The sequence below is a fragment of the Pagrus major genome, chromosome 11 (genome assembly GCF_040436345.1).
Source record: "Pagrus major chromosome 11, Pma_NU_1.0".
NCBI classification, from domain to species: Eukaryota; Metazoa; Chordata; class Actinopteri; order Spariformes; family Sparidae; genus Pagrus; species Pagrus major.
The window spans coordinates 2,765,056-2,788,272 of record NC_133225.1 but is presented as its reverse complement, the minus strand read 5'-3'; the positions used below and the strand labels follow the sequence as shown (position 1 = coordinate 2,788,272).

At 42.3% G+C, this 23,217-nt stretch overlaps 1 protein-coding gene across 1 annotated transcript; it reads right to left on the bottom strand.

Annotated features, from left to right (window-relative positions):
- Window positions 1–668: 668 nt before the first annotated feature.
- On the bottom strand, window positions 669–19,526 carry LOC141004725 (uncharacterized). The gene is made up of 16 exons (XM_073476384.1): window positions 19,470–19,526; window positions 15,743–15,868; window positions 14,605–14,760; window positions 14,290–14,428; window positions 13,334–13,503; window positions 12,776–12,910; window positions 12,420–12,605; window positions 11,602–12,266; window positions 10,154–10,296; window positions 9,380–9,601; window positions 8,383–8,643; window positions 7,273–7,406; window positions 5,753–6,067; window positions 4,981–5,657; window positions 4,524–4,800; window positions 669–4,136 (listed from the first exon to the last, which is right to left on the bottom strand). Exons 1-16 carry the CDS (start codon window positions 19,524–19,526, stop codon window positions 669–671), a joined length of 7,131 nt encoding a protein of 2,376 aa, XP_073332485.1.
- Between the last annotated feature and the right edge of the window lie 3,691 nt (window positions 19,527–23,217).

Below are 23,217 nucleotides of genomic sequence, written 5' to 3'. Positions count from 1 at the left end.
TTAAATTCGATCATTATCTACTCACCCCAGTGCCAATGGAGAGTTGGGTAAAGTTTAATCATCCACATGATATCACCGGGCTTCTGGATACAAACTGTATGGAGCCATTTTATGTGTTTTTACTGTTTTTTTAAAAACATTTTTTAAAGTTTTTTAAATTTTAAAGTGCCCATCTACTTCAATTGTTTAGGAGAACGCTGCAACACTGTTTTGCTGTGAATCCATCGGCATGAGGTGAGTTAATAATGACAGATTATTCACTTTTGATTCCTTTTCAGCTAAATGTGGAAGTTAATTGTAAACAAACAGGTCGACCCACCACCAGAAACACACCATTGATTTGTACAATCAAAACTATAAAATGTGCATTATATTTTTTCGATTATGATTAATTGACATTCCACACACTTTCCATCGGTATTTAAAGTCCTCAATGACACGTGAGCATTTACCTCAAATTTAAGTGCTCCAAAAGGTATGACCCTTTAAAAGGCAGCTTTTTTTAAAGGTGTTTCAGATTTAAATTCAGAAATATTTGCAGTGTCACAAGTAATTTCGTATAACACTGATGCATAAAGTTGCCCTTGAACTGTGTCGTACTGCCTCCATATTTAACGCTAAAGGGAAACTATGGTATAGTTGTTAACACAGCTTCAAACTGACAGCGGTCACTGTTGCTTACACTTTCCAGGGCTTTTTGGACTTTTGATGGAGTCTTTTTTCCCCTTTCTAGATTTGTTCCGAGGAGTTTGGCTGATGACTGTCTGAAGCTCAACAGGACTCACTTCACCACCGCTTGCAGCAGCCACACGCACGTCATGAGGAGCATTCAACTGAACCTCTGTCGAACCAGCTTCCCCCACAGTGTTTGGGCCTGCCTCTGCCGCTGCTACAATCATCTGCACGCTCTGACTCTGAACGAGGTGTTCAGCCTCTTCAGCTGCTTCACTCGTTGCAATCAAACCTGCAGCTCCTGCCTCTGCTGAGCCTGGGTCTGTTTCCAACACTGAACATAAGGTCTCGTCGATTACTTCAATCTCTGAATTATATGTTGATGATACCCGACTGGATGCATTATCTAATCCCTCTCTAATCTCTTGGTCGTAAGCGATCTCTTCTTTGCCTTCATCCAAAGTGAGATCTCCAGCCTCACTCTGGTCAATTTGAATCACGTCAGTGTTCTGGTAATCAGACTGGGTTGTTTCACCCTCAGCTACCTGTCCAGATCCCATTATGCCTCCACTGGTCCCTCCGTCTTTACTGGACATAGACACCTGCCCTGTGGCCACCCTGGATGATCTGAGTTCGTCTGATGATGTGACCACATCATCCAAACCCTCCATGTTAGCACCACCCACTAGTTCCTCAGGAATATCAAGAGCTATGTCACCTGTCGGAGAAGACTCGAGTCTTTGTTTTACCTCGTGTGTGGTAACTTCACAAGGCATTTCTTGAATTTCAGTCACCATCAATGTTGCTTCCTGACTCATCTCCAAACATTCACTCTCTAGAGAACGAGAGTCCTCTTCTAACATCTGGTGAAGCCTAATGCCTTCTTCCTCTAAGTGAGAACTTGTGACTGATGTCTCTTCTTTTGCACTTTCAACATCTCGGTCATCATCTTGGTCTGGGACACTTGTATTTTGCAGCAAAGGCGACGCCACAATAACCTGCTTTTCTGCATCGTGTATGTTATCTGAGTAAGTGACATGATCCTGCAACTGAGGACTTGTTCCTGGTGCATCTTCTCTGTTGCTATCTTCATCTTGTTCATCTGAAATGCAAATTGCTTGCTGTGTGGATGGCATCTCTTTCTCTCCATCACTGTCATCTGAGATGAGCTTATCCTCCCCTTGGGAACCTGTATTGGAAGCATCTTCTCTTTCATTGTCTTCATCTTCATCTGAGATGCTAGTCGTTTGCTGTACAGGCGCCACCTCTTCCTCCTCTTCCGTTCCCTCTCTGATGTTGTCTTCTGAGATGAGCAGATCAACCACTGGAGGACTTATTCGAGATGCAGCTGCTCTTTCAATCTCTTCAATTTGGTCAACTGCAATGCTAACATTTGGCTGTGGGGGTGATGAAACTACCTCCACAGTCTCCCCCTCGTTATCTGCAATAAAGGTATCGTCACCTGGCGAACTCTCTTGGTCTTGGTCATCTGAGATGCCTCTATTTTGCTGTACAGGTGTCATAATTTCCTCCACAGCAGCTTCGTCTTTTTCTTCATTACTTATGTTGTCGTCCGAGATGAACTTATCCTCCATTTGAGAACTTGTGCTCAACGCATCTTGTCTTTCGATGTCTTCATCTTGGTCATCTGAGGTGCTGAAACTCTGCTGTGACACTTCTTCCTCCATAATTATCTCCTCTTCCCTTCCATCGGTTATACCGTCTTCACCTGACTCGACTTGATCCTTTTCTACTCCTGCTTCTGCTGTTGTATTATCATCATCTTCCTCATTGTGGCCAGAGTCTGTTGCTGTATGTAGAAGTTGCCCTGATGTTGCAATGGTTGGCACATCAGAGCCCTCTACTTGTGCATTTCCAATTTCTTCCGACGCTGATATCAAAGCTGAAGTCTCCAGATCTTCTTCCTCATTGCACACAGTCTGCAATGATGGTTTTGCTTCAGCATCAACAATATCTGTACTTGCTTCACTAGGATTCACCTGTAGTTCCAGCACTGTGTCTTGATCAGGGTTGGACCTCTCTTCAGACTCATTCACAGTGTCTGTTGAAATCTCATTTGGATGAGTTACTGACAATTCATCACCCACACTACTGAGTCCCACTGCAGAATCGAACAATTGCTCCTTCTCAGCTTCAGCCTCTTCATGTGCATTACCGGTGACACTTTCCTCCATATTTTCTTCTGCCTGGATACTATCGGATGTTGCAATAACCTGATTTGTTTCTATGTCTGAAACAACTGTCTGTGCTGGAGTGACCTCTTCATCAAGCTCCCTTCCACTTTGATCCTCTGTGACTTCATTTGATTGTGGTTCTGATGAAACTTCAGCTTCAACTACGTCATTTGGAGCTTCAGGTATGCTGAGCTGAACAGGTGTTACTTGTTCTTGCACTTCTTCTTTCAAAGGTTCTGCTTCCCGGTTGGCTACACTTTCTTCTGTGCTACAGTGTGTTTGATCGTCTAAAGTAATGGCTTCCTCTCCTTGATGAGATGCTAATGTCTCTTCAATCTCTTCTTCTGTATTAACTAAATCAGTAACATTTGATCCAGGTAGGACATCTTCTTTGGAGGACGTTTCAGTGACCACAGAGATATCTTCCTCGGAAAAACCATCAGAGGGAACATGATTCTCCTGCTGCTCAGAGTGTGGAGCACTTTGATCCTCCTTGATTTCATTTGATTGTGGTTCTGATGAAACTTCAGCTTCAACTACATCATTTGGAGCTTCAGGTATGCTGAGCTGAACAGGTGTTACTTGTTCTTGCACTTCTTCTTTCAAAGGTTCTGCTTCCCGGTTGGCTACACTTTCTTCTGTGCTACAGTGTGTTTGATCGTCTGAAGTAATGGCTTCCTCTCCTTGAGGAGATGCTGATGTCTCTTCAATCTCTTCTTCTGTATTAACTAAATCAGTAACATTTGATCCAGGTAGGACATCTTCTTTGGAGGATGCTTCAGTGACCACAGAGATATCTTCCTCGGTTAAACCATCAGAGGGAACACGATTCTCCTGCTGCTCAGATTGTGGAGCCTTGGTTTCTTCCTCTGTGACTTCTTGTGGGTCTTTGGATTCTGTTGTCACATCTGTTAAATTGCTTGATGGAGCTTCAGGGATTTTACCAAACTGATCTGGCACTATTTCTTCCATTGTATCTCCTGGTTTCTCTGCCACTGTATCAAACTGCTCGAATGATGTCTGTAGTACATCTGCGCCTGGTAGTGATTTCACAGCATCTTCCTCAAGATTATCAACTGAAGATTTTTCTGATTTTTGTGTCGGATACTCTTGAAAACCCTCATTGCCTTCAAATGCACTTTGGACAACTTGCTCTGATATGTAGGTGTGGATCACATCTTGTGATTGCTTTTCTTCAACTTTATCATCATGTATGTTCTGAGCTGGATCGCTGTCATCTTTAAACAGATCTTTCGTCACAATCTCTTCCTTTAAAGGCGGATGAGTAATGACGCTATTTACAACATTGATGGTCCCGCCTTCCTTCGGTAAATCTATTCTACATGCTTTTGGAATACCACTGGCATCCACTGTTTGTTCCAATGGAGGGACTGCATGGAGCTGGTTTACACTGACCTGCGTCATCCCAACTGGACTCATCTCAGATGGCCAAATTCCAGTTTGTCTGACTTGTGGTTTCATTGTGACTACATGTCCCATTCCCATTTGTGGTTGCCCAACACCAACCCCCAAAACAGCGACCGGCCCTAACCCCATCTGCCCAGACTGCCCAATCCACGATTGCCCCAAATTTCTATTTACTGCAACAACACCCCCTGCATTAGCAATAGTGTGTCCTGGCAGAACAGTACACACTTTCCCTGGGGCTGCTGGACCTAACGCCCCCTGAGGGGGAGCAGCCTCTTTTACCAGGATAGCACCTCTGGGCAAAGTGCCCTGAGATGAGCCTGGGTCCACTCTCTCTGCCTCACCTGGACTCCTCTTATCCATAACTACCATGTAAGTACCATCAGGATTTGGCCCTATCATTTTCCAGCCATCTGCAAGGCCTGAGCCCTGAGGCACACCTGGGCTCACAGGTAGCAACAGGGTGGGGCTGACTGGGCTGGTGGGGCTGGCAGGGCTTTTAGGGCTCATTGAGCCCTGGAGAATAAGCCCAGTAGGGGAACGTTGGGGTCCACCGATTACAAGTCCGGAGGAAGGCGACTGGGGTCCACCGATTACAAGTCCGGAGGAATGCGTCTGGGGTCCACCAATTACAAGTCCGGAGGAAGGCGACTGGGGTCCACCAATTACAAGTCCGGAGGAAGGCGACTGGGGTCCACCAATTACAAGTCCAGAGGAATGCGTCTGGGGTCCACCAATTACAAGTCCGGAGGAATGCGTCTGGGGTCCACTGACTACATAATAGCCTGGAAAATTGGCACCATGCATCCCATCTGCCAGCAGAACTGTGTTCTGAAGCTGTGGTTGAACTACATAGTGCATGGGCTGTAGTACAGGGCTGGTAGTGTAGTAAACTGGCTGCTGCTGTAGTACCATTCTCTGAGTTTGATGGGGCAGAGTAGCAGAATGACTGATGTTAGTAACCTTGGAATGAGGAAGTGTCATGGATGACCGGGCAGTGCCAACAGTGCTGACAGAAGATTTGGAGATGTTAGTAGATGACACAACTTTCTCTGTCTTAACATTGGTATGTTTTGTCTCAACACTTTGCTTAATTGTAGGCTTAACAACCGGTTCAACAATGTCAACAGTGGTTTTGACAGTGTCTACTACTTTGGCTGTCACAGAGGGTTTGGGTGCTGGTGTAGGAGGAGAACAGATCTCAGACAGAGTCTTGAACTTTGGCCCAAGGTTGTTGAGGAACTGCAGGTCGTTGTCAGACTCCAGGAGACTGCAGCAGCCCACTGAGCCAGCAGATGAGCCCTCACCCTCAAAATCATACAGCAACAGACTGTCCTTCACTGGCACTGCACATACCGCTTTCTGTTGAGGGCAAAGAAACAGCACAAACACTGGTGTCAATGAATTGTGTACATATGTTTGTAGGTCAAAGATGCGGTGAAAGGCAAACATGGTACCTGCGAGTAGTATTCATTGAGGAAAGTGTCAGGTAGGGCTATATCCTCGTACAGAGCTTCTATGTTTTGGGTGCCATGTGTTTGCCTGTATGTAGCACTGCCGTGGTTGAATGATCCCCTTGATAAGAAGTAGGTGTTGTCGACCTCCGTCACACTTTGGCTGGTTTCCCGAAACTTCTGAAAAGATTCATTGTAGTTTGTCGTCTGATGAGTTTCTGTGAATTTTGAAGGTATGCTGCTGAAGTTCGGTGCTGCTGCCATTTCAACTTTCGATTGTTTAGCCAACATGACAGGGATACTGTGGAGTGGCACTTCCTAAAAAGAAAGACCAGAAGACACATTTTTATCTAATAACACATATTATGTACATAAGTTAATATATATGTTAATAAAGCACATTGGTCACGTAGGGCTTAAAAGTCATCAGTCTCCACACAATAGAAAGCACCAGTTGCAGCTGTATTTTTAATTTGCAGCTTTAAATCTTTGAGCAGGGACGTCATACATTTTTTCATAGAAAAGTTACTGAAAGTAGATGGAACAGTCTTATCATGCTATCCTGCTATAGGTTGGTGCTATTTCAGTTAAACCTTTAACCAATTTTTTTGTACTAATTCTACAATAGGTACTTGACAAGCTAAAATGCTTAATTACTTTTTAGAATTGGTGCAGAAAGGTTGAACCCTCCATGTTCTCCTCGTTCATGACGACTGAGAAGAAGTGAGTTTTTAACTCACTCGCTTAAATGTATAATTAAAGGGAGTGGCTGCTTTGAGTGACAGCTGGCCACAACCAGTCTGCTATGTTTCATCTCAGCTAATGCAAGTCATTGGACTTGACCTTTTGGGGGGAAGACCCTGGAGTTCCTGAAGGAATAAACACCTGGAGTCAAGGAGAGCTTTTCTCTTTAATCCCTTTTCTTTAGGGATTAAAAAGTGGATTTATCTTCATACTTGCTTCTCAACCTATCTGCAGCAACAAGCAGCTCAGCCTTGCTTCCAGTTTTATTTTGCCCATTAGCTACAGGCAGTATTGCTGTGGAAAATTCCCATGCTGCCCTAAAAGCATTTTCCCCATAGATCACCATTATAAAAGAGATAGCTGTTCAAATGTAGACAGGACCTCTCGAACAAGATCAGTTATGAACCTTTCTTTTATGTATTTGGATCCATGGGGGTCTATTCCTGTAAATATTTCCTTGGGCTGAGAAAAGTGATTCACAAAGGGGGCTGAGCAGGAACTCACGGACGGAGCCAGGGGAGGAAACTCCACCACGTACATTCAGAGGACACGTTAAGGGAAATGTTATGGTATTTGTGCCATCTTTACTATCTATTTTTTATGGTCAATGGACAGGAGTAGCCCATATGATATTGCAGTGACCTCAATGAGCATTCATTTTCAATTAGATTATACATATCTGAGTCTGTGTATTGTTAAACTAAAATTGAAATAACTGAAAATTTAAAAAGGTGCGGTATCCCTTTTTCTTCCCTTACGAAGGAGGCAAAAATGCAAACCTTGTCTTCGCCTCTGCCTTCAGTGTGGTAGGAAATGAGATGCTCCTTGGCGTCAAATGGCAGATCATTAAATTGGTCAGAAAAGACGGTGTCCATTCCTCCACACTGGCAGAACACCAGGAGGAGAGGGATGACTGCAGAGGGAAGCAAAACATTCAGATCACTGTAAAGTAAGTTTTTTTTTGCATCTTGTGTCAAAATATTCTAATTACAAGAGACACAAAAGCATAAACAAGATATTAAATATGAATTTTATACAGCAGTGATGAAAAATGTTCTGTCCTGTCTGTGTCATATTCTACAGATAGACACTAAGACTGTAGTGAAACACTGGTATGACGTTGATATCACTGTTGTTTTCAGGTAGAGTTGGGCCGATGAATGATGCCATCGACTACTAATCCCTGACCACCGTCAGATGATTAAAAAAGAGCACAATTAAGATGCGTGTCCCTTCAGAGTTGCTGTAGGGCAAGAGTTGTTGTTTGTGATGTGTGGAGAAAGGAAATGAAAAGGAGCATATTGATTCTCAGTTCACTAACATTACGTCTCCATGTCCCGTTTATTACTTTCTTATTAAAACTGCTGCCTTACGACAACACTGAGGGGACACGCTGCCTCAAACTCATAAACAACGATGTCATCGTCCATCACGATGTTTCACTGTAGACGTCATATGACAATTCAGCAGACATCGCCCAACCCTATTTTCAGGTGTACGTCTGCAGAGAACCGCGCTCATGTCACAGAAAAAATAGGCGAGACTTCGAACCTCTCTGCAGCCTTGCTTGACACGTGCATGAGCCGCACGGTTCACACCACCTTGTTTCTGCTCTAACCTGTTTTACATGGATGCCAAAATGAAAAGCAAGACATCCTCACATACACACAGCTGCTCACGCAGGATGTGTGTTTCACCCGTGAGTGTTTGTGCTCGCTTGCATACTGCAAAGAGGTCTATGTCTTACACAGTGAACTACTGAGTAGGCCAAAAACTACAGTCTTTAGAAATGAATCAACTAAAAACCAGTAAAATATTTGTTTTAAACTGTTTGTTTAAATGATGTGATAATAATGTGTAGTGGTGTGTTTTGCTGAAGCTCAACTCACACAGCAGTAAGCACATTGCCGTTATCAGCAGGCCAATGGCTGGTGCAGAGAAATTAGACGATGTAGTCGTGGTGTCCTCTCCCTGTCCATTTAAGGCTGCTGTTCTGGTGCCGCAGTCCTCTGTGTCCACACAGGTGCAAACATCCAGAGTGAAAACCTCGTTGGCTGGGCAGGACAGACCCTGAGCATCAGCCACCTCCACCTGCAGCTCATATTTGCCGGGCCACAGCAACTCAAGTGAGTGAAGAGCGGCAGTCGTGTCTAGAGACAACAAAAAAAGTAGAAGGCTGTCAAACTCACACTGTATTGTCATGATGTCTGTTAGTTGTGACTTTGGCAGTGATACCAGTAGAACAGTTAATACGATGACTATTTCTACTGTGTGCTACCACATAGGCACATCAAGTAAAAATATTTAGTCAGTATTTTGAATTTGTGCGTCAGGCTTTGAACTGAATTGAGTTTATTTGAGTGACTCAGCAGCTTTGCAATGTTTTTTGGCACATTCAAAATCAAAATCTTCAAACTTGTACTCTGACTTAAAGGCGTAATTTGTAAAATATGGCCCGAATTCAAAGGTGGTTTCAAAAAATGCAGGAGGGGTAGCACATCACCATCTCTGCTAACTAGTGCCCCTTGAGGTACAAAGTGGTATTAGCAGTCAAGACAGGCTGGGGATAGCTGGTTAGCATGTTAACTCCTGGAACACAGTACATAGATGTTTCTGACATTACATACATACTGTTAGTTACATTTTTAAGTGTCTTAAACAGAAAATCTGGCCATATCTTCCAAAATGCCCCTTTAAGGGACCATCATCGTTCTACTTCTACTACAATCTGGATTTAATCGACTGAATTTTGAATGTCTTGATCGTGATACATGATGACTGTGTCAGAATAACAGCTATCACAACAATCACTAATACAAGAGTAAAGAAATAGTTTGTGTCTGGTTCATCTGGGTGGCTGCCAAACCACCTCGCACATGTTCTTACCATTGATGACTTCTATGTCCCAGCTACCACGTGTCCCATCAGGTATAATTTTGAATGTGAACGGAGCAGCATTGGGGCTAACGTCCTCATCGAAGCCAGTGACGTACACAGTTTTTTTGTCAGAGCACAGACTGCTGCGACTGGTGGTCAGGGTGGGACAGTGGTCGTTGGAGTCAGCGACTTGAATGGCTATTGTTCCCGTGGCTGTCTTTGACGGCATGTCTGAGGATGACAGAAAGTTGAGTTAGTCAAACGGGACACAGACTGTACTGCAAACACCACAAAGATCCACTCTGTAGTGTAAAGTTCACATCAGTCAACACTGTTTCCTGAAGCAGCTCTTTCACAAAACTTAAGTCTTTATTTCTTTCTTTTTTATATAGTTTTTTTCTGACATTGCCACTTCACATATCTGAACAGTGCTCAATCTAAATTGTGTTTTTGTAACAACGTCAGCGTCTTCTCTCAGGTCGTTTCAAACTGGCGGTTGATATGTTTATTTCACCCATGGGCTTCTTCTCATTCTTTGCCTGACACACCCTGAGTCACAAGGTGGTTTGGCGGGTTCTGTCAAAGGCCATAAATCATACTTCACCTCAGGCAACTACAGTTATGAACTGCTCACTAAGCTCATAAACATAGAGGTGATAAATCATGCTTGGAGAAGAACAGCTTTGAATTAATTAGAGAAGTTCAGCAGCGAAGGCAAAGGCTGTTCAAAGAGAAATGTATCGTGCGGGAAAAAAAGAGGCATACAAGGACAAGTGGTATTACCATCGGTCATGGCCAGAATCTTGGCAATGTAGGTACCGTTCACCAGGAATGGTGACTCTCGGTCCGGTTTCTTGTTGAGCTTAATCTCAGCTGTCTCCTCATCGATGGTAAACCAGTTATCTGGGTCATAGGCTTTGGCATAACTGGGTCACGACAAATATGAAAGAAAAGGAACAAAAATATTAAGAAGATTAATAAGTAAAAGAAAACAGTTTCAACATTCAGCACTCACGGCAGAACATCAGTGCTTCTCTCACGTCTGTGTAAGTACGTAGCTGAAGCCAGCAGACTATTAGCTACATTTAGCATAAAGATGGGACGCGTGAAGAAACAGGTGGCCTGGCTCTTTCCAAAGATCAGAAATACACGTACCAACACATATAAAGCTCAACTAATTCACACAATGTAGCTGTTTCCCCCTCGGCTCAGCTAATTGCTCTCCGGCTCAAGCTATCGATCTTCATATCCATCTCAAAGGATGGTTTCTCTCTCACATTTTGGTTTTATATTGGTGGAGCTTGTTACCTTGATGTCCTGAAGACCCCTGTATAGTCTTGCATTTACTTTTAAGCCGTGAATCTGTCCAACTAACTAATAAGAACCATCAATAAGTTATTTTCAAATGCCCTTTGACTCTGTATCATAAGGCTGTTTATAAGCTGGCATCCAATTTGTTTGGGGTAAAATCAAGGTGATGGGAGCACCAGTTCAGAACCTTGAATCTTGAAGGTTTTCAGAGATTAATTAATCCATTTATTACCTGTTTCCATTAAAGTCTTAATTAGTCTTTTGTCCCCGAAAAGTGCCTGAATTGGCTGAATTAGCTACAGATATGTTCTCTTCAATCTCTTTCCATCTCGCCTGGTAACCACAACTGCACCAACAATACAAAGTCTTCAGTCGGGCCGATACACAATAGTCCCTCAGGCCGGGGAGTCCTCCCTTGTTCGTCGTTAATTGAAAGGTGTGAAATGTGGTTGGTTTGGTTTGTCCCCTTGCCAGATATATTTTAATAATTTATTTATTCCATTCGTTGAATTGTTCATTTGTTATTTCAATTGGCAGAGTCTGAAATAAATATAACACCCCAGGCAAGATATTCACTTTTACTGACTCAATTCGTGACTCAAAACATAATACTGGGATTAAATTCCACCTCCGTATGTTTTCCTTTTTTTTTTCCCCAGTGAACCAGCAGGTGTATTACACAATTTGGAGTGACACATATTAATTAATTTAATAGTGTGGTTTAAAAATACCTGCAAAAGTGATGACATTCCCATCAAACTCCTCTTTACTTTGTATTTAGTTGTGGTAAGTGAATATTAGCATGTTAACTCGCGGTCACGGTAACATTACAAACATAACTATGTGAAAGTGAAGCCTCACAGAGCTGCTACCTTGGTTGAAGACTTGCTTAAACCTGTGTTAACTGCAGCTTGACTAACCTTACGTCTTCAGCAACTTTTCCTGTGTCTGGATCGATGGCAGCGAACACGGTGATCACGCCATCCTCAGGTTGATCATTTGGATCTTCTGATACAGGAACATTCTTGGTGTCAGGTTTAAATGCTGGACCCTCTGGCATGTTGTTTACTGCTATCTTAATGGGATAGCTCTTTGGCTTTGGCTTCCGCTTCGGCTTCGGCTTCGGCTTTGGCCTCGGCCTCGGCCTCGGCTTTGGACCTGGTTTGACTCCTGGTTTTAGTCCAACCCCAACTCCAGGGCCAAGCCCTATGTCGGGGTTGAGTCCTGCATCCAACTCTGCACTTAGGTCAGCATCTCCTCCCAAGTCTGCATCGAGACCCAGATCTGCACCGAGACCCAGATCTGCACCCAGACCCAGATCTGCACCCAGACCCAGACCTGCACCCAACCCCAAATCTGCACCTAAATCAGCTCCGGCACCAGCACCAACACCAACACCAACACCAACACCAGCTCCAGCACCGGCTCCAGCACCAGCTCCAGCACCGGCTCCAGCAGCCAGAGGGTTACCCTCTCCAACCTGAACGTCCACATCCATACTTATAGGACCACCCTCTACAAAAGGAGCTACGTTTGAGATGCTGAGGCCAAGCTCAAGGTTCTGGACATCTTCAAAATCCACAGGCTGTTTGGTGTGGGGATGGAAGGTACGACGGCAAGAGATAAGAGGCAGCATACAAATGTTAGGGGCATACCCAACACAAGTTACACAATAATTGAAATAAAAACACATCAAAAAAACATAATATTTAAAGTTACATCATACAACTCTGAATACCTTAATCAGCTTCAGGATGCCCTCATTTGTTTCTTTGTCCGTCTCAATAGAGAAGAGCCCGTCCTCGTTTCCTTTCTCGATTACAAAGACAGTGTTCCAGTTGTCTGTGTGTTCAAGGTCTTTGTCCACAGCTTTGATCCTCATCACAACAACATCATGAACATTTTCGTCCACTGAGCCATCGTACTGCAAACAGAGCAAGAACATGAAGCTTAAAGTCAAAACTGCTTATGTGCTAAGGGTTAGGGCTGACATGACAGGCGCAAATGTTGAAGGATGAGGTAATGTCTTTAGTTTAGTAATGTCTCCTCCCTGTCCCACTGTGTGGGCGTGTGTGTGAAGGCCATATTTCTCACCTCAGATTTTTCCAGTTCGGGATGGTTGTCATTGATGTCCAGGACCTTGATCTCCACGGTTCCGGTCCCTGTGAGCCCCCCCGGACCTCCTCCCATATCAGTCCCCGTTATAACCAGTGTATAGAAGTCAATAGTCTGTCGGAGGAAAAACAGCAAAGCAAAATGTGTTGAGAAAAACCTCGTTAAGTTCAACAACAACGTCTTTCAGAATCAGAATCAGAATCAGAATTCTGTTCTGTCCCGCAAATGAGGAAATGTCTTTGTTACAGCAGCCAAAGCTCAGGAATATTACAATAAACAACAATAAAAGTAAAAAATAAACAATATACTAAAATAAAAAGATAAGAAATAGAATAGACTTGTATATACATAATATTTACAATATAAAGCTCAGTATAGCCATGAGAGCTCAGAGTAATTATGCAGAAACAACCCATCAAATGAAATGATAGCATAAATTAAGTCTAATCTCTGTCAGTCAAAAGATCTTATCAAGCGTTTAGCCTAGTTTTCAGGATATGTGAGGTGTGTTTAATGTGCAGTGAGTAGCAGCCTCACCTCTCTGTCCAGCGTGGGCTCCCTGACATACAGTTTTCCTGTCTTCTGGTCTATGTAGAACATGTTTTCATGGCCTTTTGGCTCCTGACTGATGATATCATAGAAAAGCTCTGAATTAATTGTTCCTTCTTCGTCATCGTCCTTCCCCTCGATCTCCATCACAAAGGTTCCTGCAGTGACAACGGGACAAGAAGAAGAAGATGCTGGTATAATCCACCGCATGCTCACACATACGCGAAATCCAGCCAATGTCTCGATTAAACAAATCTACGCCCATTCTTCACTATAGCTGTGATAAAACTACCTTTCATAGCTTTGTCTCGTGATCAAAGATTATGATCCAGCAGACAATGTGTAGTATTTTACCTTAAAATAACAGCTTGAAAATATTTTTAATTATACAGTGATTGGACACGAAGTGAATGGTGTTTCTGTCCTCAAATAAAGAGAACAGGTGCTTCATTACTGGCCGCCAGCGCTAGAGGTGCTTTATAGGCTAATGTTAGATTAGCCTGCTCCTACCCTGCTAGTCTGCACTGATGTTAAAGTTAAATTTCAGGCATAATATGCCAAAACGCGGGACTGTCATGTACACACAAGCACTAACAATGTAACGTTAGCTAGCCAGTTGGTCAAAGGACAAAAACACGCTGCAATGGCAGATCAGTCTCATAACCCTCAGTCTGAAGGAGATTATGTTTATGTCATGGTTAACATTTAACAATCAGTGTTGGTAGATCAGTAAATCGGGTTTCCTCTGCGGATGTGGCACCAGTGCAAATTTTAAAGTATTTAATAGTTACAATACATTACAATATGTAAACCTAAATATGAGTCACATTATCAAACAATTTTAATTTGAACCAGATCCTGTCACTGTTCCACCAGGTGCTCCGCTACATACAGCCGGTCTCACCACCGCTGTACTGGGCTGATGGAGAAAATTGGTGCCGTACCTTTCGTGCTGGACTCTGTGATGTTGCCAGCATGTAACTCAAAGTAAGGCTTGTTGTCATTCATGTCCACGATTTGGACAACCAGTGGTATGTCAGGCTCTGCAGGGGTCCCATTTTTGAATCTGGCAACGCCTGTTAGCTGCAGGAATAACATGGGATATGGTTAAGACAGTTAACAATTTATCTTCTAAGATTTAAGTAATAAATCAGTCATTTATATGTAAACCCAGCTACGTATAAATGGGTGTGAGAAGAAGCCTGGTGACATTCATTGAAGCTCAGACTGTACAGTACAGTGTTAAAAGAAATACTTACATTGTAGCATGGGTATTCTTCCCGGTCTACCTTAGCAGTGATTCTTACAAAGCCGGTGACAGGATCCACAATAAAGAGGTTGTAGGGTGGCTTGTCAGCTCCATATCCAGTGAGGAAATAGTCCACGGGTTGAACTTGCTGTTTATCAGAGCGAATCTAAGAACAAAACACAGAGGGAAAATTCAACCATTATTGTTATTTCAGTCTTTCAGTAAGGTCTCTTTTCATGAGAATGCTGAATATGTTTTTTCCACCCAACAACCCTCCCTCCCACTTCACAAGCACGAGGCCACCGATGATGACGTATCCTGCAGCAACAACACAGGCCAAAACAGTACCACGGCAGGCGCGCTGGCAGCTGCCGTGCCGTTTGTCACCACCTTTGGCTATAAAGACTTCACACATGGTCCAAACAAAAGACTCGCCAAATGCCATGACTGCAGAATCAAAATAAAAGGATGCTCGATCGACCACGTCTAACTTTATCAGGCACCTGAAAACACACCCGGATAGGGCAGTTTGTCAGTCGTGAAAGTTAGCATCGTTGTACGGTTAGCAAACATGTTTAGCTCAGCATAATAAGCTATCTAACATTTGACGCTTGATTAGATCGCTGTTGGCTGAATTTCCTGAAAAGATGAGTAAAATGGTCAGGTAATTTAATAGTCCACGTTCTGCTGCCACCATCTGCTGGTAAGTAGGACCTAAATACCGGCTCTATATTGTAGCTGTATGTTCACGTTACGAGGCAAAATACACATGTAAAGTAAAAATAGTAATAGTAAATAGTATAAATAGTAAAAAAAAAAAATATAGTAAAAATAAAAAAAAGAGCGGAGGTGGTTCGTCTTCTTTTCTTTGGTGCCTCGCTATTGAAACCAGACTTCTCTCAGAGTCTAAATGAAGCTTTAGCCGGGGGGCAAAATCCCTAAAAGTGACACAGTTGGGGACTGGATCAGATAAAATGGTCCCAACAAGTCAAAACAGGTTCCTCACTGCTGCTGCCAACTGAAACCAGTTGTATGTTTGTTGTTTTCAAGATCTTTGAAGCTGATCCATCTGGGCACTATGTCACTTTAAATATGACGCCACTTTATGCTAAACATGGGAAACAAGATTTTTAATGCGCAATAATTACCTTGGCAATAAACGACCGGTTGCTGTAGTCGGTGTTCTCCTTGAGCTTGGCAGGAGGAAGGATCCATTCTCTCTTCTTCCTCCTGAGTGTCTTTGGCCTGTTCTTTCTCGCCTCAGCAGTGGTTATCTGAAACAGAAAAGCACACATACACTTGAGTTTGCTTTAATGGAGACTGTAATGAGCATACAGAGTGCAGTAGTGTATGGACTGTGACCACATGCCAGCCTTGTCGCTGAAAGACATTTTTAACTTCGCCAAGGTGGTTGGTTTCACCCGTGTCCGTTCATTGGTTTGTTGGTTTGTTGGTTTGTCAGTAGGACTGCATCAAAAACTACAGAAACTACTATTTCCATGAAACTTGGATGGAGGATGGGTATGTGTGTGTTCATATAGTGCTGGTTACATGACTGTAAAATGGTCAGGTAATTTAATAGTTAATTAATTAATTAATATAAAAAATAAATTAAAAAAAACACTGCACATGGAAGCTTGTCTAATTTTGTGGCAGAGTGAGTGAGTGTGATACACAGGTGTGTCTGAAGTGTCGTCCGGCTCCTCAACATTCACATGAAGTTGGATTAACGAGCACTGAATGTGAACGATGTTTGGCATTCAGCACCCTGAAGCACAATGTGTGAAGACAAAACCACCAGCACGGGGAACTGGTAAATAGCCTGCCACCACTTTCACACCGAAATTTTTTTTTTAACACGGGTAAACCTGCTAAAAGTCGGCAGTTAACTCCTTTCACATTGGGAGTGGACGTGTTGCCTTCACGAACATGGCAGGAGAACAGGGTGCAGCAGGAAAGCAGCAGATCATCAGAATACATCGAGAACACGTTCAACTTCTTAATCAATGGCGAACTCTCATAGGCTTTCTATCTGTTTGCATTTAATGGATACACGTGAAACTATCCAACTATTTTCTTATCTATTAACAACGACGTGTCTATCGCAGATGCACATTGCTGTGGTTTGGTCACCCAGGCCTGATCTGTGGTGACAGATTTGATTTCACCAGGAGACTGGCTTCACAGTCGACCGTCATGTTTACCACAGGAGTTAAATTTTGTAATCGGTTGATAATGAGCAATTACAATATAATCAATCAGGCGGTAAATGTTGATCGCTCCATTTAACACCACATAGGTGTGGTTGAGCTTGTGTTCTGCCTAAAAGCATTGAACAAACCCTAACGCTGTGGTTGTGGTGCGTGTCAAGTCACATGAATGCCAGGGCCCGAGGTTTCCCGTCAGAACACTGCATTGCAACGACTTGATCAATGTTTTCCACCTGAGCTGTCAGTGGCGTTAACGCTGTAGCTGACAGGTGTGTTTGAGCTTCATGGGACGTATTCAAATGTATACTTTACAAATTGTTTCGATTCTCTCATTCGTTAACAGTTAGGGGGGTTTTTTTTTGGTCCAAAAACAAGTTGCAATTTTATCGTACATACAGTAAAAGACTGTTGCCGTGTTGTACTGTAATACAACACTGTGAATATACAGTTTCATATAAATATGATATTTGTTTCAGAGTGGGATAAAATGCACATTTTTCTATCTAATTTGTCAATTTGGGCTGAACTCACAATCCTGCTTCACAGAGTCAGACTGTAAACGTATATACTGTAGTTGATACTGCAACATCGTTGGGCGGATTTCATTAGAAATATGTGCGTGCCTTCCTCTTCTTCCTCCTCCTCCTCCTCCTCCTCCTCTTGCTACCACTCTCCCTCTCTGTCGTCCATGCTGCTCCACTTTTGCTAAAAACAGTGGAGCTCACCTGAGGCTTCTGTGAAAGGTGATTGAAGTGTCTTGCTAATTGAGTTTAAACAGGTGAAAAGTGAGGGAGAAATTATTTGCGGAAACGGCCTTTAAAGATACGTATTGTTAAATTCTGTACATCTTTAAACAAAAAATAATGAGATGGGTAAAAATAAAAAAATAAAAGAATATATATAGATATTATATATTTGAACATGCAAATGAGAATGAACTATGTGCTAGTTTGAATCGTTTCCAGGACAGAAATCTGAACTCAGATAAACACTTAAATGTGTATTTTTACATTTTACTTCCAGTAGTTTGACAGATGAAATATTATGAAAGAGAAATAGACCAAAAACTCTTTAAACATCAAATATCTGACCTCTATGCTTCTGTATACGCCTGAAACAAAGAACATGATCCGACTTTTTTAGAGAAAAATCAAAGTTCAGTGTAACATCGTTGTTATATTGGCCTGTTAAGGTTATGAACCAGCTGACTGTGAAGTTTATTTATCAAATGAATCTTATTTTTGTTTTCCTACAAACACCTGTTATTAACCCCTTCATGCACGGTGTCCACGACGCTGGACGGATATTTGGAAACCTTTTTTTAACTATTTGAGTTGGAGCACGATGTCCCAACCATCGAGTGGCCCCTGAAGACTCGTACGCTGTTTCAGCTGATCATTATCTTTCTGTCTCTTTGTCATTTTGAGATATGGCATCATAAATACAAGGTGTTGGAAATACTTAAATAGATACATAATTATTCTTAGATTTTACTCACATTTTTCTTTTATTCTTTGTCTGAAAATACATCCGTCTACTCCAGTGGACATTATGCCCCACAGGGAGCATTCTGCATATTGAGGCGTTATTATGTTCTGCCTTATTTTGTATGTTTTATTATGAATTATGATATGATAATAGATTTTATCTAAGTACAGGGCCATTTACTCTAAATATAGGGCCAGTAGGCACTGAAGAAAAAAAGAAGTACAAGAACAATGTTGCTTGATCTGGTTAAAAGTTAAATGTTAAAATAATGTTTTTACCTGTGTGGTTCTGAGAATAAAAGGATTTAACAATTAAATCTGATCCTTCAAAATAACATATCAAAAATAAAGTTATTGGATTGATTTCCCTCGTTTAGGAGAATAAACAGACATTGATTCAATAATTAATGCATGTAAGGATTAATTTCCTGAACAGATAATGGACAGTAGACCAACACAAGAAGTCTGTCTGTTCCTGATCATTTTCTAAACGGATGATCGTTCAATCCTGAACCTTAAACTGTGCGCATATCGAATCAGGTGGGTTTTCCTTCTACTTGTTTAATCAGGTCAAAGTCTCGTGCAGGTTCAGAATGACCAGAAGGGCAGAATAATAATAATAATAATAATAATAATAATAATAATAATAATTATTATCTCGATTAACTCCAAAGCCTCCCAACAACAACACAGGTCAAGTTCATTCTGTGAAACACATTTAAAGGCATCTCAACATACTGCATCACAGCAGGTCTTACAAGCCAAACAGACAGACGACACTTCTTAGCTTTTACTACATCAGCAACAACATTATAATTCAGGTATCTCAAAATAGCATTGTGGTTTAGTTCAGCTGCCACAAGAAGCTCCTGCAAACGCTGCAGATTCACCATGAAAACATATTAATTACAATGCATCAGTGAGGCCCGCAGAATCTTATTGACTGTGTGGGTGGTGCCGTGCACGCTTGAAAACCCTGCATCTGCCTTTGTTATGCAGCCAAGTGTAAATATACATCAATTTGCTTTGTCAAGATCAGTAATTAATAACATCGAAATGCAATCAAGTCCAATTAAAGACTTGATCCCTCTCTGCCAACAACAGGTTTCCACACAACCTGCAGAGAGTCCTGGTGTGTTAAGGTGAAGGTTCTGTGTAGCCTCGGGCTGAGTACTCACCAAGGCCAGCACTAACAGAAGCAGCAGGCCCACTCCTGCGAGAGAGAGCCGAGCCATGAGCGCAGGGAAGCCAAGGCACACGCCCGCCTGTGCTCATCAGAATCCAGGGGTCCAAACGGGACAAAGCGATGAGCCCTTAAATACGTTTTGTTGAAGACACACCTCCCCCTTCCTTCACACCTCCCCCCTCTCTCCCCTCACCTCATGTGTGCTTTTATAACATTGAATGTCACATGCATGGATGTTTCTCGAAGGTGTGTCTGTTCACTTCTGCATGCTTACAATAAGCCCTCAGGGTTGATCATGCTGACAAGGCAGACCGCACTCTGAAAACACAGCAACTCTCCACAACTCTTACATCGTTCAGGAAATGATCTACTCGCCTACTTCTGTTTCTGAAAATATGTATTTGATCTTTTTTGCCACGTCAGCTGGTTTTCAAGATTCAAGATGACCTATTTATATCCCTACGCACATCTGTCTCAGACATAAAGACTGCCACATAAAAAATACATGCAGACAAAGTGCATAGTACAGACAAGTTCTGACATATATTCAGGTAACATGTAACATAACGCCTCATTCCAGACCCTCCAGTCCTGACGAGATTCACTAGAGTTTTTATACCTATTCAGGTATTTTACCATCAACCTGATGGGAGCAGTTCATATTCTGAATACAACACATGGGAGAGGTCAGTGATAATTTGTCCCACCTAGTTAAAGCTGGGGTTGGTAAGTGGGCTTTACAATCTGTACAGTGAACGACATCCTCCGTCCTTAGACCCTCGATTCAAGTGAGGAAAAACTTCACATGTTGAGAAAAAAAAACCTTTTAAGAGAGAAAAAAAGATGGAAGAAACCACGGAGGAGGATCCCTCACCCAGGACGGACAGACATGCAATAGATGTCGCACAGATCAACAAAATCACAGTTTACAAACTGCATTGACAGAATATCTGATATAAAATATAATATATGTAAAGCGTGTGGATCCAGGAGACGACTGAGCAGGACGAGGCATCGCCAAGTGATGCCCGAGCCACACGACCTCCTCTCCGCCGCGGTGACCTGGAAGAGGTCAGGCCACACAGGATAAAACAGAGAAGATCAGAGTGAAGAGGCATCAGATTTGACAGAAATACAGATTTAAGGAGATAGTAAAACATGATACTTATAATATTTCAGTAATATATTACTACAGTTATGTCACAGTTATGTTACAATCTGCGTTACCGACCGAAGTGAAGCATTTATTGTTGTTTTTTAAGAAGTATCGGCTGCCGTAGAACCAGACTACAGAGTTTCTCTGCTGATATAAAAAAAAAAATAAAAAAAAAATAAAAAAAATGATACCGATATTCAGAGAAATGCTCGCAGATAATAGCGGATCCAATAATCACCTTGGCTGGTGACCCATAGTAAACAGTTTATTGTAAAAATACATGTAAATATACGTATCATTTATTTTGGTTTGATGTCAGTTTAATGTCAAACTGTCAGAGTTTTACTCAAGTTACTCTCCAGACTTTCACTTTTACCAAAGTCATATTTAAACACGATGTCTTTACTTAAACTACTTTGTTCTACGACACTGAACTAAAAGGTCAAATTTAAGACTCCTTAAAGATCTGGGCTGACTGAATATTTTATGATGACTGTGTCAGATTCTTCTCGCTTTTTGTCTTCAACTGTGTCATTACAGAAAAGCACCTGAACCTGAGCCTTTTCAAAGGCTTTGACCAAGAATTCCTATTTTATATTCTCGTTCCTACGACTTTCAAAACAAGTGTTTCTTGTTCACAGCGTTACAGTCTCCCTGTCTGCTCCCTGTCTGCGCTGTTCAGACCCTGTGACTGAGCACAGACGGTTTTCAGACTGCATGTTTTAACAAAACTGTATCAAAATAAAAATAAATCTAAATGTAAAACTGGAAACAAGCTAAAGGCGAACACTGATGACTTTTCTGTATTAATGGTATTAGCATTATAGTGCAAGTGCAAACTACAAAACCCTCCTAGCCAGAAATGTGCATCAAGCTATAATTATTAACTGTCAAATTAATATAACTGACAGATTTAATAGACAGATTGGCATAAACCTCTGGTTACACCTGTTGTTTGCAGTGAACTGAAGCTGACTTCAGGGACTGAACTGACTGAGTCATCTTGAACCTTGTATCACTCATACATCTGGTATTCACCCTTTACTAAACAATGTTTTTCCAGGTCGATGATGATGATGATCGTGCACAGGTGGCCTGTGTGGATTGGTGGATTGTTGACTGATGTGTCACTTCACATTTGGCAGCAAGAATAAAAACACACGTCATACAAAGACTCCTCCACCAACGTTGAGTTAGATATTGGGGCAATAGAAGTTGTAGGTCTCTGAGAAAGTGCACAAACAAAGTTGAACATCTTGTTTGACACTGAAGCTGTTTGAGGGTGAAGGCGGATATACATCTGTGTACGGTGTTGAGGTCTGCAGGGTGATTCAATAATCAACTGTAAGATTTAACATTTTATTAACAGTTTCATTGTGCTGATGCAGATGCTGCCTTACGGGCTGACAACAGACAGGTTTGTGTTAGTATATCTGCGCCAAGTGAAACTACAGTTATGACTCTCTGCTTATTGAAACTAGGGTTGGGCGATGTCTACAGTGAAACATCGTGATGGACGATGACGTGTTGTTGTTTACGAGTTTAAGGCAGATGTCCGTAACTTAGCTTCGTTCAGCATCGTATGCATAAAACGTCGGCTGACTAGCCGAGGACGCTAAGCTAAGAAAACTGTGTATAAAAACGTCATGACTGAGAGAAACAGCAGCCCGCGGGAAAACAAACACTGCTGCCACAAATTTAACCGATCGTCTTGGGTTCACCTAACTGAGCTGGTTTAGTAAGAAAGTAATAAACGGGACATGGAGACGTGATGTTAGTGCACTGAGCAGCAACACACTTCTTCTTATTTCTTCTCCCCACATATCACAAACAACAACAAGAGGCCCTACGGCAACTCTGAGGGGACAAGCCTCTTAATTGTGCTCTCTGGTGGGGAGCCTTTTAAATCACCATGTTACGATGGTCAGGGATCTGTAGTCGAGTATGGCTGTCAGCCATTGACGATGGAAGAGGGCATCGTCAAGTTTTGCATAAACTTTAAATGTCTCCTTTTTCTTTCCAGGCTAAATGTTTTGTCCCTTTTGAAGCAGAAGAAGACTATAAGGACTGGACCACAGAGGACTAGAGTAAGGTCATCTTCTCTGATGAGTCCAATTTTCAGCTTTGTCTGATGGTTAGATGGAGAGCTGGAGAGGCCTACAAGCCACAGTGTCTCGCACCCACTGTGAAATTTGGTGGAGGATCGGTGATGATCTGGGGGTGCTTCAGCTTCAGCAAGGCTGGAATTGGACAGATTCGTGTTTGCGAAGGACACACGAATCAAGCCACGTACAAGGTTATCCTGGAAGAAAACTTGCTTCCTTCTGCTCTGACAATGTTCCCCAACTCTGAGGATTGTTTTTTTTCCAGCAGGATGATGCTCCATGCCACACAGCTAAGTCAATCAAGGTGTGGATGAAGGACCACCAGATCAAGACCCTGTCATGGCCGGCCCAATCTCCAGACCTGAACCCCATTGAAAACCTCTGGAATGTGATCAAGAGGAAGATGGATGGTCACAAGCCATCGAACAAAGCTGAGCTGCTTGAATTTTTGCACCAGGATCGGCATAAAGTCGCCCAAC

Bases quoted from the DNA above. Each gene is read 5' to 3' on its own strand.
- LOC141004725 (XM_073476384.1), bottom strand. From the start codon at position 19,526: ATGGCTCGGCTCTCTCTCGCAGGAGTGGGCCTGCTGCTTCTGTTAGTG. The intron at 15,869-19,469 runs GTGAGTACTCAG...TTTCTGTTTCAG, and splicing joins TTCTGTTAGTGCTGGCCTTG to ATAACCACTGCTGAGGCGAG. The intron at 4,801-4,980 runs GCCTTCCTCCGG...GGGCTCAATGAG, and splicing joins GTAATTGGTGGACCCCAGTC to CCCTAAAAGCCCTGCCAGCC.